The sequence below is a fragment of the Ylistrum balloti genome, unplaced genomic scaffold, assembly GCF_031769215.1.
Source record: "Ylistrum balloti isolate Yb309-2 unplaced genomic scaffold, AGI_CSIRO_Ybal_v1 Utg370206, whole genome shotgun sequence".
NCBI lineage: Eukaryota > Metazoa > Mollusca > Bivalvia > Pectinida > Pectinidae > Ylistrum > Ylistrum balloti.
Window position 1 is genome coordinate 867501 of NW_026782178.1, and position 15691 is coordinate 883191.

At 35.4% G+C, this 15691-nt stretch overlaps 1 protein-coding gene across 1 annotated transcript; it reads left to right on the plus strand.

Annotated features, from left to right (window-relative positions):
• Window positions 1–5852: 5852 nt before the first annotated feature.
• On the plus strand, window positions 5853–11872 carry LOC132551555 (amine sulfotransferase-like; the record flags this gene model as incomplete). The annotated part of the gene is made up of 5 exons (XM_060215707.1): window positions 5853–5871; window positions 6938–7126; window positions 8176–8487; window positions 9256–9365; window positions 11686–11872. Coding segments are annotated over exons 1-5 (817 nt in total), but the record flags the coding sequence as incomplete, so codon positions are not given.
• Window positions 11873–15691: the final 3819 nt, after the last annotated feature.

Genomic DNA, 15691 nt, shown 5'->3' on the forward strand with positions numbered 1-15691 from the left:
TGTCACTACTTATTCCTAATGTTCAGTCAAACGTCAATGTCACTACTTATTCCTAATGTTCAGCTTATTGACAATGTCACTACTTATTCCTAATGTTCAGCTTATTGACAATGTCACTACTTATTCCTAATGTTCAGCCAAACGTCAATGTCACTACTTATTCCTAATGTTCAGCCAAACGTCAATGTCACTACTTATTCCTAATGTTCAGCCAAACGTCAATGTCACTACTTATTCCTAATGTTCAGCCAAACGTCAATGTCACTACTACTTATTCCTAATGTTCAGTCAAACGTCAATGTCACTACTTATTCCTAATGTTCAGCTTATTGACAATGTCACTACTTATTCCTAATGTTCAGCTTATTGACAATGTCACTACTTATTCCTAATGTTCAGCCAAACGTCAATGTCACTACTTATTCCTAATGTTCAGCCAAACGTCAATGTCACTACTTATTCCTAATGTTCAGCCAAACGTCAATGTCACTACTTATTCCTAATGTTCAGTCAAACGTCAATGTCACTACTTATTCCTAATGTTCAGCTTATTGACAATGTCACTACTTATTCCTAATGTTCAGCTTATTGACAATGTCACTACTTATTCCTAATGTTCAGCCAAACGTCAATGTCACTACTTATTCCTAATGTTCAGCCAAACGTCAATGTCACTACTTATTCCTAATGTTCAGCCAAACGTCAATGTCACTACTTATTCCTAATGTTCAGCCAAACGCCAATGTCACTACTTATTCCTTATGTTCAGCCAAACGTCAGTGTCATTGCTTATTCCTGATATTCGGCCTTTAGTTAGTTTCACTGCTTATTCACAATGTTCTGTCAAACCTTAGTGATATTTCTTATTCCTAATGTTCAACCTAAGGTCAATGTTACTGTGTATTCCTGATGTTAGCTAAAGGTCAATGCCAAAGCGTATTTCTAATGTCCAGTCAAACATTCATGTCATTGTTTATTCCTAGTGTTCAGTCTATAGACAATGACTATTCATATACCTAATATTAAGCAAAACGCCGATGTCACGGATTTTCCACGACGATTCTTGTTCCTGGAAAAACACATTATGTGATCTATACATGATGATCAGGTTTGAACAAAGACAAAATACACATTCTAAAGCATGGAAATCGTACTTACCGATAGTAGAAGAAAAAACTGACATCGGTAGATAAATAACACAGTCACAGACTAGAGGTAGAAGATAGTTCTGAAGTTCGCATCACTTATTAATGGTGGTATGAGCCTACGGTTAGAGGATAGTAGCTTCAGCAAGACGACGAAAAATCAATATTGTCGTAATTAACACACCTGTACAGGTAGCCTGGACAAGTGATGAGAAATGGTACATTTATCAGCACGGCGTATCGATCCGTACTACAGGTACATAAAATCGTTACTGCCGTTCTTTGTGCCACATGCTTTATTATATTCAGAATACTAAAATAGTAGCATTGTTACAACCGGCTGACAGGGTGACCTTTATCTTTATTTCAGAATATCGTTTAGTATCAACCCTATACCAGACGTTTCGCTCATTATTCAAACTCGAGGACATTGATGATAGCAGTACGGATACCCCTATGTTAGAAAAGGAAAACTGGCATCTCTTTAAGGTTATCTAAGATTAAGTCATGACAGAATAAGTCACATTCCTCTAAAATCATTCCCGATATGTAAACTAATGTTAGAGCGCAGTGATGTCATTGTTTAGAAAAGGGACAAAAATTCTCTAACGAGTTATAGACCCATATCACTACTACCTAATTAAGGCAGTCTTCGACAGGGTGAATAAGCACATCCACAACCATATTATATAAAATTCTTATTGTTTTGTGATATATCAAAAGTTTTCTGTTTCTTGTTTGGCATAAGGAAATTTTAATTAAGTTACGATCTTATGGTATAACAGGAGAATTGTTGGCCTGGTGTGAAAAACATCTTTAAAATATGAAATTTCAAATGCATTTTTTGACTATAGTTTTGTTACACATCGTTCTATCCTGGGCCCCTTATTATTCTTGAACTATAAAGATGAAAACAACACATGCTGTTCAATCGGCTTTAGGTCTTTTTGAATGAACCTTGAAATAGCTGTGAAAAATAATTTGTCAAGTTTCATCCTCAATACGGTTTTAATTAGCCTTAAGCCTTTCGGCTGATAAACATCAGGTTACTCTCATTATCTCTCTCAGCACCCCTCAAACATTCCATAGGGAAATTGATAGTTTCATGTTTGATTTTTTTTAATGTAAATCAAACGAATATCGCGGTCGCCAAACAGTATGTTGTACTAGCTTTGAAATTGGATGTCACTACATTTCAATCTTCTAAAGAGTAAATCCGACTGTGATTGGTCAGTTTTATCCGCATCCGGTACATATAAAGAAAACGATTGAGCGAAGACATTTGTTTTACACTGATCTTGAAAATACAGCTTTGTTTTGAGACACACCTCTTTCTAAAAATGAAAATCTACCTATAGGCACTTTTGAAATGATATTTTGAAATATGCACAATTTAATCAGTGTAGTAATGGATTTTAAATTGCAGTTAGATAGATTGAATTGAGTGTGATATAGGGACACCAGTCATACTCAAGTAAATAATATGAATTGTCTGTAGAGATTAAATTTATGACATTAGATGGCCCACTTTCCCGGTGTATAAACCCGTAATAGTCACCGTGTGTAAACAAGTTGATCGATAACTAGCGATTAGAATGAATATCAATTCAAACCGCATTTAATAAAACCTAGAGTAAAAGAAAGGCTGAGTGCACACCCTTTCTTAATATATATGCAACACATTATTATTCTCCCATCGCGTCTTAAATATAATATTACCGGACTTGGATGATACACTTTCCAGTTTAACAAGGGATATGATGTTGTTACAGTAATATGATATATTGAGAAATTCTCTTAATTTTAAAAATGACATTTTGGACTTTCATCTAAACACACATAGTTGTTTATGGTTGCAGAACCATCTGTTGATGATGTGGTTACATAGTCGTATCGTCACATAAACGAATAAGAGCATTTTCAATACAGGCATAAAATAGTACATCAAAAAATAGGCCTTTACATAGAATCTTAACTGAGTTTTCATTACTTGTGAACTTCGGTGAGTAAAAATCAAATATTCGAGAAGAGTTTCATTAAATCTCATTTGAAATATGGTTATTAAATTGAAAAAAACCACCAAGTATCTTCAAAATCTGTTATCAGTTAATTTCATCTTTAAAAGAGATTTAATGTTTTGTTGCAATAGCACATTCACGGCACGTGTACATCGGTCCGGCTTCCAACGAATCAAGACTTGTTTTTTCTAGTGTATATTTCTGAATACTAAGGAATTTTTAGGTATGCTGAGCAGAGTAGCATGCAATTCATAAATTGCTACAAATTTACCATTATCGTCGTTATCAATTATCATTCACACCATAACCAATCATCATAAACATAATCGTTATTATCACCGTTACAATTGATCACCCTCATTATAAACATTAATAATGATTAATCATTTTCCAAACACCATCACCAGAATTAATTATTAATAACCATTATCCACTTCGATATCGTCCACATAATCACAATCAATTTTCATAATCATCGTTATAATCAGTCATTACAATTTTAATCATCATCACCATCACCATATTAATCAATTAACATTACAATGAATGATACATAATTAATCATCACTTGCTTTCATGCATGACATTTCACTACATCTTCAACACCGACATTGCGTTATCATGTTGTCACCAAGACTAAACTCGCAATTATTTAAATGCATACAAAACCGAACAGCGTAAAATTCGTGCAACATATACCTTTCAAGGTGGAGTAAGTTATTTCTATACACATACACAAATCACCTGATCCCATATTCTAACCTCCTGTCCTGTTGTTAGTTACCTACCATAAAACATTGTTTACCTTCCATGGGGTTTAAAGATTCAAATCAAAACTGAATAGAAATGAATATTATTATTTACCGTGTATGAACGAAAAGTAAGTCATTCTGCACTTGAGATCTGTTACTATCTAATAACGTAGAAAGGGTGGACCAGAGACCAACTGTTAGTAAAAACCAACATTGATATTATACGAAATGTAAATTACTCGTATAAAAGTTATTTCAATTGAAAAATCTTAAAAATTTAGCAGTCAACATAAATCCTCTTTTTAAAATCTCTAAAACATATCCAGATTGTTATTTTCCGTGTAGCTAGGTTCTATCTGTTGGAAATGATCGTGCATGTATAACTGATGTTGATACGATAATATATTCCTTTGTGACGAAGTTGACACTGCATGACGTAAGCAGGACGATCATTTTTACTAACACTTGTACGTGAGGTCGTTAAGCCTGTCTAACATATGTATACTTACCAATCTTTTTTAAAGACCATTGTTAACTAGTGTGTGTGCTAATCAGGTGGAACCTCAGAAATGTTATAACAGGCTGGACCAATCTTGTGACAGCAGTGAGATATTGTCTAATCACCAAATGAATAAATAGGAACTTTTATAAGACAACAAAACCACTACTGTGTAGTATGTTTCCGAATATGTTGTCCGATTCCGGGTTGTAGGTGATATTATTAGGTATATGCATGTTATATACGGGTTTAGGCCAAGCGTAACCGCGTATCAATTATTCAAGTGCGTTTGTAGTTTCTACCGTTCACTGGCGCAGATTAATAATGACGCTCAGCTAGTAATAATTGAATTAGTTTCTTTGTTTATGGTATTCAGTTTTAATAAGCAGTCATTGTTCTCTGTTAACATCAGGTTTCTCCGTAAAATGGATTTCAAGATATATCTTCTATATAAGCAATGTTTTCCGAGACGATAAAAGTAGGCCAATGCTTTGACGAACTACAAGTCCTCACATTAGCTTTCTCCCCCTACTTTGAAACTTTTAAAATTTCAAAACACAAATTTATTTATAATCCCTTTTTTCTAGAGAGAGGGGCCAGTCTAGTATATGGCATGCAGAGGGAAGTTCGCGCGAAATACAAAAGTATGGTTAAGTATCAGTAAGTCGTTCGTACATTCGTTTTGCTTATGGTTCTTGAGAGCTGTCGTATCTGTAAATGTTGACATGTTTAACATATTTTATCTTTAGTAACCAAACAAGGTAAATATGCAGGTATGATGCATCTGAATTATCTGGTTTGATAGCGAAGTCACGCGATCTGCCTTAAAATTCATGCTGGGCCAGGCTATGATCAAATTACTGTATGAGTAGCCTTTGGATGTGAATATCTGTTACGCTACCAGCCATGTGTTGTTGGTCGGTTCCATATTCACGTTTGTAATCCGAGGGTGGACACGACAGTTCACAGGTAAATTACTTTGTAAACCTGATACCTTATATTTAAATCACTCTAGCATCTCTGACTCATCACAAACTGTTCAATATGGTAGACTATTTACGACTTTAGGTAGAGTATATCACTGTCATAAAGCATGCTATTTTAAGGTTACTAATATGGTAGCATGTAACTGTCACCTACTTGTAGTATCACCGTAATAATTTATCACGACAAATCGTCGTATTGACACGACTTTTGACGATAACATCGTGTTATAACGTCTTACTAAGTTGACTATTCGTGATAATGTGATCATTGGGTCGTATTACGTATCATGATATAACTTTTGCAGCGATAATGCTCGGAACTGACATGGGTTAATACTTTACTGTCTCTTAAAACACGTGCAGATTGACGCGTTATTCGGTATTTTCGATTTTCATTGATGAAGAGAAGAAACGACAGTTAGTGACTGTAGCCAGTGTAGGGTGAGATCCCTATGGATATACCCCTTCAAGGTAATGTGACCAATTTTTGAGGTATCCCGAATTTAAAAAAGAAATTGGCATGTTATTCGGAAAACCTCAATGAATTACTTTGAAAGGCTATAGCCACTTTCAAATATCGCGACAAAAAAGATAAATCTATCGCGATACTTATCACGACTAGTCGACTTAATACGACGTCTTAACACGATATTATCACGACTAGTCGACTTAATGCGACGTCTTAACACGATATTATCACGACTAGTCGACTTAATGCGACGTCTTAACACGATATTATCACGACTAGTTGCCTTAATGCGACGTCTTAACACGATATTATCACTAGTCGACTTAATGCGACGTCTTAACACGATATTATCACGACTAGTCGACTTAATGCGACGTCTTAACACGATATTATCACGACTAGTCGACTTAATACGACGTCTTAACACGATATTATCACGACTAGTCGACTTAATACGACGTCTTAACACGATATTATCACGACTAGTCGACTTAATACGACGTCTTAACACGATATTATCACGACTAGTCGACTTAATACGACGTCTTAACACGATATTATCACGACTAGTCGACTTAATACGACGTCTTAACACGATATTATCACGACAGGTCATGTTAAGGCGAAAATCTGTAGCAGTAGAATATCATTGTAACAAGATAAGTAGATGGAAGTTACATGCCACCATACACCAACATATCAACTAACGCGGGCTATATATCAGAGAGTAATACTATACCGAATTGGAATACTCTCTCTCCCCCCCTCTCTCTCTCTCTCTCTCTCTCTCTCTCTCTCTCTCTCTCTCTCTCTCTCTCTCTCTCTCTCTCTCTCTCTCTGTAATATGTTATACAGTTGGTATTAAAGTCACCATGCTAAAAGTAAGTTTTCGTTTTAAAGCAACCAACAAATATCTTATTGTTAGCACAAAGGCGATCTGAATCCATTATGCCAGTGATTGCCAGTACAAAGTTATTAAAAATTTGAATGTTTCTTTTATTTCAGAATGGATTACATGTGTTGCATTTAATCAATTTTAAAATACTTTGAAATATGAAACCTTAAAAGTTTGCAGAATTACAGAAATGGAGTTAGTGAAAATCGTTGACGAATATGGCAACAAACTACGTTACAAGCGTTACCAAGGACGGACCTTTCACCCTGATTTCCTCGGTAATGTTGGTGATCACCTGGCTGAAGTGACTAATTACAAGGGCCAGCCTGATGATGTTCTCCTGTGTACATTCCCAAAATCAGGTCAAGCATTCTTTTTAAAATTTTAGTTTTTAATGAGCCAATTCACTTCAAATGAAAGCACAATATTTACGGTAAAACTGTTTTGTTTTGAACAGATCGAACTCAATATCCAGCTCTTGCATTCTGAATAGAGATTCAAACCAGGTGAAATCAGCTAGTAGAACCATACAATAATTAACTTTCAAAAGGTTAATACCACTCTAGGTAGAGGAGAATGGCGTCTGGGTGATACATTATTTAACTTGGAAATGTAATTTGGTGTTTATACGTTTTACTCCATATTCAGTGATATTCGAAAAAATATTTACACGAGATAGTCGTCAATCGGTTATTAGGCTCACCACAGACAAGATTTGACCAGTTAAATGTACATTATCATCAAAAATCAGCAAACAAAGGCTTCTTGTATCGAACACAAAATAGACATATCGGGCTGTGTTAAAAGGGTACTCAATGCTGCTGGTGAAAGACACGTGGTATTAAACAGATCACGCGATTGTGATGACGTACATGGCAACACCTGTTTCGTTCCTATCAATCTATATTAATTAACACTAACTGCTATATACGGTTATAATCGTTTATCTAAGATTGTAATGATTAGATGTCATTATTCAATTACATTTCATGGTGATGCCATGCCTTATATATTATGTTTCTTTTATTTCAATATGCCATCTGTGATTTTGTTCGTTGTGCTATATTTAAAAAAGAAAATATGTAGATAGATAATAGATAATAGATCTTCAGATAAAACGTTAAATGTGTTATTGTATAAGACAGAAAATAAAACTTTTTGCATCTTGTATGACAAAATATCTTTTCATCTAGAATCTACATTCATTGAATGGATTTGCGAATGTTACAATCTGGACAAACTTTTGTTTAGATGGGAGTAGATTAGGTCGTAGTGCGTAGTTTGACTTATCGTCGTTGAAATGAAGTAAACATATCTTTCACTGATATCATGAAAGGACATTATTTTGTATATATAAGATAACTCACAATACCATTAGTTGAAGTCATTAGTTTATCGTTTTTAACAACAGGGACCCACTGGGTTTTTAACATGGTCCAGATGATTCGATCACACAACTTTGAATACAGTGGAACACCGGTTGTGATGGAATTTCATCCAAACAGCGACATCGATAACTTACCATCACCACGCACGTACCTCACTCATCTAGGTTATCCATTTATACCCATGTCTGCCAAACGGGGCGATATCAAAATCATTCATGTTATGAGGAATCCTAAGGACACGGCACTATCTTATTACGAATTTTTCAACAAAATGGAAAATATGGCATACGAAGGCTCTTTGGATGGTTTCCTGAAATACTTCTTGTCAGATGAATGTAATGTATTCTAAAATTATTGACTTTTTTAGGGATGCGATTTCAGTCAGACTATTTTTGTGTTTATTTATTTATTTTTTTTTTGTTTTGTTTTGTTTTTGTTTTTGTTTTTGTTTTTTTAATATTTCCGGGAAAAGCCCATAAATGATTTAGAGAATATTTAAATCAGATACAGGCAACCCAACATAGAAAACTCGATTATGATATAATGCCGATACTATTGTTTATCCAAATATGTCCAGTTTAATACCAACAATTGTGGAAACAATTTAAATTTCACGATCACCGTGAATCTGTGGCACCGCGGAGACTGCCAATTATAACTAATTTTACTGGAAAAGGGAAGTTGAACTACAGTATTTCTTTTAATATCAACCACAGATCAATGTGAAAATTCATCTCTTTATCTCAGTCGTTTATTTATTTATCTATTTATTTGCTATGTTTATGTTATGTATATTGTGTCATGTCCAGAGTCTTTGAAAAATGTTTTCAATGGTTCAGAGAATGCCAAATTATTCAACTGTCTTTTAAAATCATTCAAAATTAGAAACAGTTTAATTGAATTATTTATTGTGATTATCAAAGGACGTTCAAGTCTTCTTATTGATTGATTGAAGAGTAATTGAAGGACGACATATTTACCTTATATGGTTTGATACTAATTTTGAGATTAAGGTACTATGTATAATTGTGTTTTGTACAACTGATCATGAGTAATGTTGGTTAGACAGATTAATGGTATTGTATCGAATGCTTTCTTTCCAGTTGTTGCTGTCGGTTCCTCAATGTTTACATACATGAAGGAGTGGGAAGAAGCTAAACGTAGTAACAAACAATTACAGATTCTAAATCTTCGATACGAAGACCTCAAACGGGTAAGTCTCGTATACTGATTTCACATACAAAAATTAAATTTTCCCAGCTTAAAGTCAGTTCCTAAAATTAACAAGTTGAAGATTTCCTTCTGTGAACTGCATACTTTTCCGTATTTTCTTATCCGTTGTCATCATTTTTTTTCAGACCATAAAAATCAGATTTGACCAGAGTGACCAGATTGATTGAATACAATCTGATATTACACAAGAGAAGGCGGTCTTGTATCTCCGTTTGTTCTTTGGCATGTTGTTTAAGATGTGAAGAGGCATGCAAGATATGTAGATGTAATGTAAGCTGGTATATTTCCTTAGAAACTGTTCTCGGAAACATAAATTTACATATTTGTTTCTGGAACGCTGTGGGCGTTGTCACTCACACCAAAGTCACGCCTCCTACTGCTTCAAAGGATCTGTGTCGTGTAATTGGTTAAATTGTGTTATAAGAATCTGTGGGTACCACTTGCTAATATAAGGATTGTTATTTACTGTTGGTACGCTCACCAAACAATATGTAGGTCAACCCACTGTGAAGAACCCACAAAATCTCAATGCATTTTGATCTCTGAAAACAACAGTGAAACTCTTGGAAAGGATGGATTGCCTTGCATGTTCTTGAGTATACTTTTGTGTTCAATTTTGGCGGGCTAAATGAAATCTTTTATTCGTTCAATTTTGCATTGCAATGTTAAATATATAGCGCATAAGCAATGAAAAAGAAATGTTTTTCGTCCTCAAGGACAGAAATTGTGTTTTCTACATGTTTTCTACATGGTGTCCTTTTTTCTCTCTTCTTCTATTCCCCACTTCTATTTTGAAGTTGTATAAATCTATCGTCAGGTTTCCGTGTGTTGTCCTATTTCAGGGAAAATTATTTTTCATATCAGTGACGAGTTATGATACTTTTCTTTAACATACAAAGGACTACATATGTATTTTAATCGTGAGAAAATCAGCAGTAATGTTTCTTATGGAATACTAGTTGTGTTTTTTACCTTTAACACTTCAATTACCATTGAAGAATTGTTACTTTGTTGGACTATTTTCAATCATAAAAATGTTTTGTCTTAAACACGCATATAATGTTTTGTGGTAAGTTTCATTTCCCAAGAGAGAGTGTCTTTTTGAAGGTAAATTGTAGTTTTAGTTTAATAAATGTACAATACATGGCTATTCCAACATTAGAAAATATTCAGATATTGCATAAAAATTAACCTTCAATGAACAAGTAAAGAAAAAAAGAAAAGACAGACAGACGGGCAGCTGAATACATATAAGAATATGATGGAGAGACCAATCATTATATCATTTTACAGGCGGTAATTGTGAGAAGATACATGATTATTAAACAACATACATTAGGCTTGAAATGCTGAACGTAAGAATAAACTTAATTGAAAATATTTGCCTAGAAAACAAAATTCTTTTTTATCACGTGCTGTTAGTAATTGTACATGTTTATGATACGACGGTGGGCTCCAATAATATATTTTAAGAAACTTTTTACGTAAACTAATCAACATAAAACGGAACTCGTCTTCTACTAAAATCTGATGACATTAAATACAAACCTTATGTTTCCTTGAAATATTTCGATACCTATCTTCTTATGAACGCAGTTGATGAAAAGATAATCGAAATTTAGAAATAAGTCGTGGAAAAACGTCTGGAAAAGATTTTGCTATACAGTGTTGTAAAGTAAACGAGTCTAACAAGAATTTATACAGATTAGATTTTGATGAGTTTTCAACATACTCATCCTGTAAGTGAATAAAGTTATCGACAAAAGGTTGTTTGAAACATAAAAACACTTTTTCGTAATCAGCTTTATGATTTAACCCAACATCCACAAACCAGTTGACAGCAATACGTCAGTTACCTCTTCATATACTGACTTCAATAAACGATTGTTAGTCTTAATTAATTTCAACCAATATTTAATCATTCGATATTTACGCGCAAAATGCAGAGACAAACGACCCAGTTTAGAGTACAGCATAAAAGAATGTATGCTCTTTTTCACAGTCAAGACTTTTTCCTAAAGTGTACTTTTTCTATCTGATCAGGTGGGATAAAACCTCAGACTTCACAGCTATAATTAATGATGAAACATAGACATCAAAAACATTCAACTTAGGTTCAACATTTAAACCTAGGTTAGATTATTACAAACTTAAACGTAAATCATAGCACATCGCGCTTTTAACAAGTTATTCTATCTTAGTTTACTTTCTTTTGATCAAAACTTACACATTCAAGTGTTTAAGAATACCTTTCTTAAATCTGAGATGACTGAAGATGTTCATTTCTCTCTTTTTTTCAGAATTTATTTCAGAATATCATTAAGGTTACAGAATTTTTAAACCTCGAGCGAACGGATGAATTTCTACATGGAGTTGAACAAAATGTGTCCTTCGAAAGATTGAAAGAAAATCATGAATCAAAGCTAGGGGAAACAGAGAGGTGGAGGGAAAATGCAAAAGATGGACGACTGCCTATATATAGGAAAGGTAAGGTATGCTGAAGGTGAAAGGCTGCATATATATATAGGAAAGGTAAGGTATGCTGAAGGTGAAAGGCTGCGTATATATAGGAAATGTAAGGTATGCTGAAGGTGAAAGGCTGCATATATATAGGAAAGGTAAGGTATGCTGAAGGTGAAAGGCTGCATATATATAGGAAAGGTAAGGTATGCTGAAGGAGAAAGACAGCCTTTATTTAGGAAATGTAAGGTATGATGAAGACGGAAGACTGCTTATATACAGGAGAGGTAAGGCCCAATAAATCCTTGTTCGGACATTACTAACGTCTAGCTTTTCCTCGTAACATCTTAGTCGAATATAATTAACCACTTGATCTGCACAGTAAAGACTCGGTCGGACATTATAAACCACGTATTCCGCCAGGTAAAGACTCGGTCGGACATTATAAACCACGTATTCCGCCAGGTAAAGACTCGGTCGGACATTATAAACCACGTATTCCGCCAGGTAAAGACTTGGTCGGACATTATAAACCACGTATTCCGCCAGGTAAAGACTTGGTCGGACATTATTGACCACGTATTCCGCCAGGTAAAGACTTGGTCGGACATTATAAACCACGTATTCCGCCAGGTAAAGACTTGGTCGGACATTATAAACCACGTATTCCGCCAGGTAAAGACTTGGTCGGACATTATAAACCACGTATTCCGCCAGGTAAAGACTCGGTCGGACATTATAAACCACGTATTCCGCCAGGTAAAGACTTGGTCGGACATTATTGACCATGTATTCCGCCAGGTAAATCCTTGGTCGGACATTACTAGCCACGTGATCTTCTGTGTAAATTCTTCGCCGAATGTTATCAACCACGTGTTCCGCCAGGTAAATCTGTGATCGTACATTATTAACCATTGTCTTCCACCAATTAAAAATTTTGGACGTACATTATTAACCACGTGTGCCGACAGGTAGATGTTTTGGTCGTACATTATTAACCACGTCTTTCGCCAATTAAAAACTTACTTCGGATATTATTAACAAGGTATTCCGCCAGATAAATCTTTGGTCGTACATTATTAAGCACGAGTTCCGCCAGGTAAATCTTTGGTCGTACATTATTAACCACGTATTCCGCCAGGTAAATGTTTGGTCGTACATTATTAACCATGTGTTCCGCCAGGTAAAGACTTGGTCGGACATTATTAACCACGTATTCCGCCAATTAAAAATTTTGGTCGGACATTATTAACCACGTATTCCGCCAATTAAAAATTTTGGTCGGACATTATTAAGCACGTGTTCCGCCAGGTAAATCTTTAATCGCACATTATTGACCACGTCATTCTCCAATTAAAAATTTATTTCGGATATTATTAACAAGTTATTCCGCCAGATAAATATTTGGTCGTACATTATTAACTACGAGTTCCGCCAGGTAAATCTTTGGTCGTACATTATTAACCACGTATTCCGCCAGGTAAATGTTTGGTCGTACATTATTAACCATGTGTTCCGCCAGGTAAAGACTTGGTCGGACATTATTAACCACGTATTCCGCCAATTAAAATTTTTGGTCGGACATTATTAAGCACGTGTTCCGCCAGGTAAATCTTTAATCGTACATTATTAACCACGTCTTTCGCCAATTAAAAAGATTATTTCGGATATTATTAACAACGTGTGCCGCCAGATAAATCTTTGGTCGTACATTATTAACCACGTGTTCCCCGAGGTAAATCCTTGGCCGGACATTTTCACAAATTGTATGACAAGTGCGCGCTTAGGTACTGGACATAAAGCCGCTTTCTCCTCTGACCTTGCAGAGTTTGCATGTACTTGCAGGGAAAAAGCGCTCTCACATCCACGGCAAGGACGTTCCCAACATCTCCGGTCGGTTAATCCATATTTCATAAAACATACTTAAGCTTCAAGTGATTCACTAAGGGTTTTTTATTTATTAGACTATACACATTCCGGTCACAAACTCCTTGCTAGTCTAATCCCTTGCTGCGCTATAGACAGTTGTGCACAAAGCCTTATATATATATATAACATAACAGTACAATGTATAATTGTATGCTTGCCCACCACGACGTGTCCTGAAACCAAAATAGGCCACAGCTGTAATTTACATAAAAAAAAATCATATTCCTATTTTCACAGTACAAGATATGTCCGTGACTATTAATTAAATTCAACATATAGATTTCTCATATTTTCTGTATCGCCCTAACATTGCTGGCCAGTCACCCGAGGGTGTCCTGAAAAAAAAAACAGAGTACAAAATGAGTTTGGGGTTTGATTTAGCTGACCGCTGATGCGTGTTAGGAAAAGGACTTCATTGTTGTAACTTTTAGTGTAATGGCAAAACTTAAAATAATAATAATTGAATTAAGCGTTGCGACTACTACGCTTAATGTAATAGACTTCTGTTTTTATTACATTAAGCGTTGCAACTGATGCACTTAACTTAATAGTTTTATTTTTATAACAATAAGCATAGCAATCACAACGCTTTATGTAAGAATCATTATTACATACTGCATCGAAAAAATGACAAATTCAAGAGAGTGCGTAATGTAATACAAGAGGCCCATGGGCCTTAACGGTCATCTGACAAAAAGCAAGCCAAACCTAGAAAGTGGGTTGAGGTCATTCATTTGAACAAACTTGGTAGCCTCTCCTCCAAGCATCTTACAGGCCCAATATCAGCACTCATGGACTTTTGCTTGTTGAGAAGAAGTCGTTTGTATATTCTAACATATTTGACCCCTGAGACCTTGAAAGTGGGTTGAGGTCATTCATTTGAATAAACTTGGTAGCCTTTCCTCCCAGCATGCTACAGACCCAATATCGGCACTCATAGACTTTTGCTTATTGAGATGAAGTCCTTTGTATATTTTAACATATTTGACCCCTGTGACCTTGAAAGTGGGCCAAGGTCATTCATTTGAACAAACTTTGTAGGGCTCCATGCCAGCATGCTATGGGCCAAGTATTAGCCCCCTAGGCCTTCTAGTATTTGAGAAGAAGTTATTTAAAGATTTTGACATATTTGACCCCTGCGACCTTGAAAGTTGTTCAAGGTCATTCATTTAAATAAACTTGGTAGCCTTTCATCCCAGCATGCTACAGACCCAATATCGGCACTCATAGACTTTTGCTTATTGAGATGAAGTCCTTTGTATATTTTAACATATTTGACCCCTGTGACCTTGAAAGTGGGCCAAGGTCATTCATTTGAACAAATTTTGTAGGGCTCCATGCCAGCATGCTATGGGCCAAGTATTAGCCCCCTAGGCCTTCTAGTATTTGAGAAGAAGTTATTTAAAGATTTTGACATATTTGACCCCTGCGACCTTGAAAGTTGTTCAAGGTCATTCATTTAAATAAACTTGGTAGCCTTTCCTCCCAGCATGCTACAGACCCAATATCGGCACTCATAGACTTTTGCTTATTGAGAAGAAGTTGTTTAAAGATTTTAACATATTTGACCCCTGTGACCTTTAAAGTGGGTCAAGGTCATTCATTTGAACAAACATGGTAGTCCTTCATCCCAGCATGTCACAGGCCCAATATCTACACTCTGAGCCTTTTGGTTAATGAGAAGAAGTTGTTTAAAGATTTTAACATATTTGACCCCTGTGACCTTGAAAGTGGGTTGAGGTTATTCATTTGAATAAACTTGGTAGCCTTTCCTCCCAGCATGCTACAGACCCAATATCGGCACTCATAGACTTTTGCTTATTGAGATGAAGTCCTTTGTATATTTTAACATATTTGACCCCTGTGACCTTGAAAGTGGGCCAAGGTCATTCATTTGAACAAACTTGGTAGTACTTC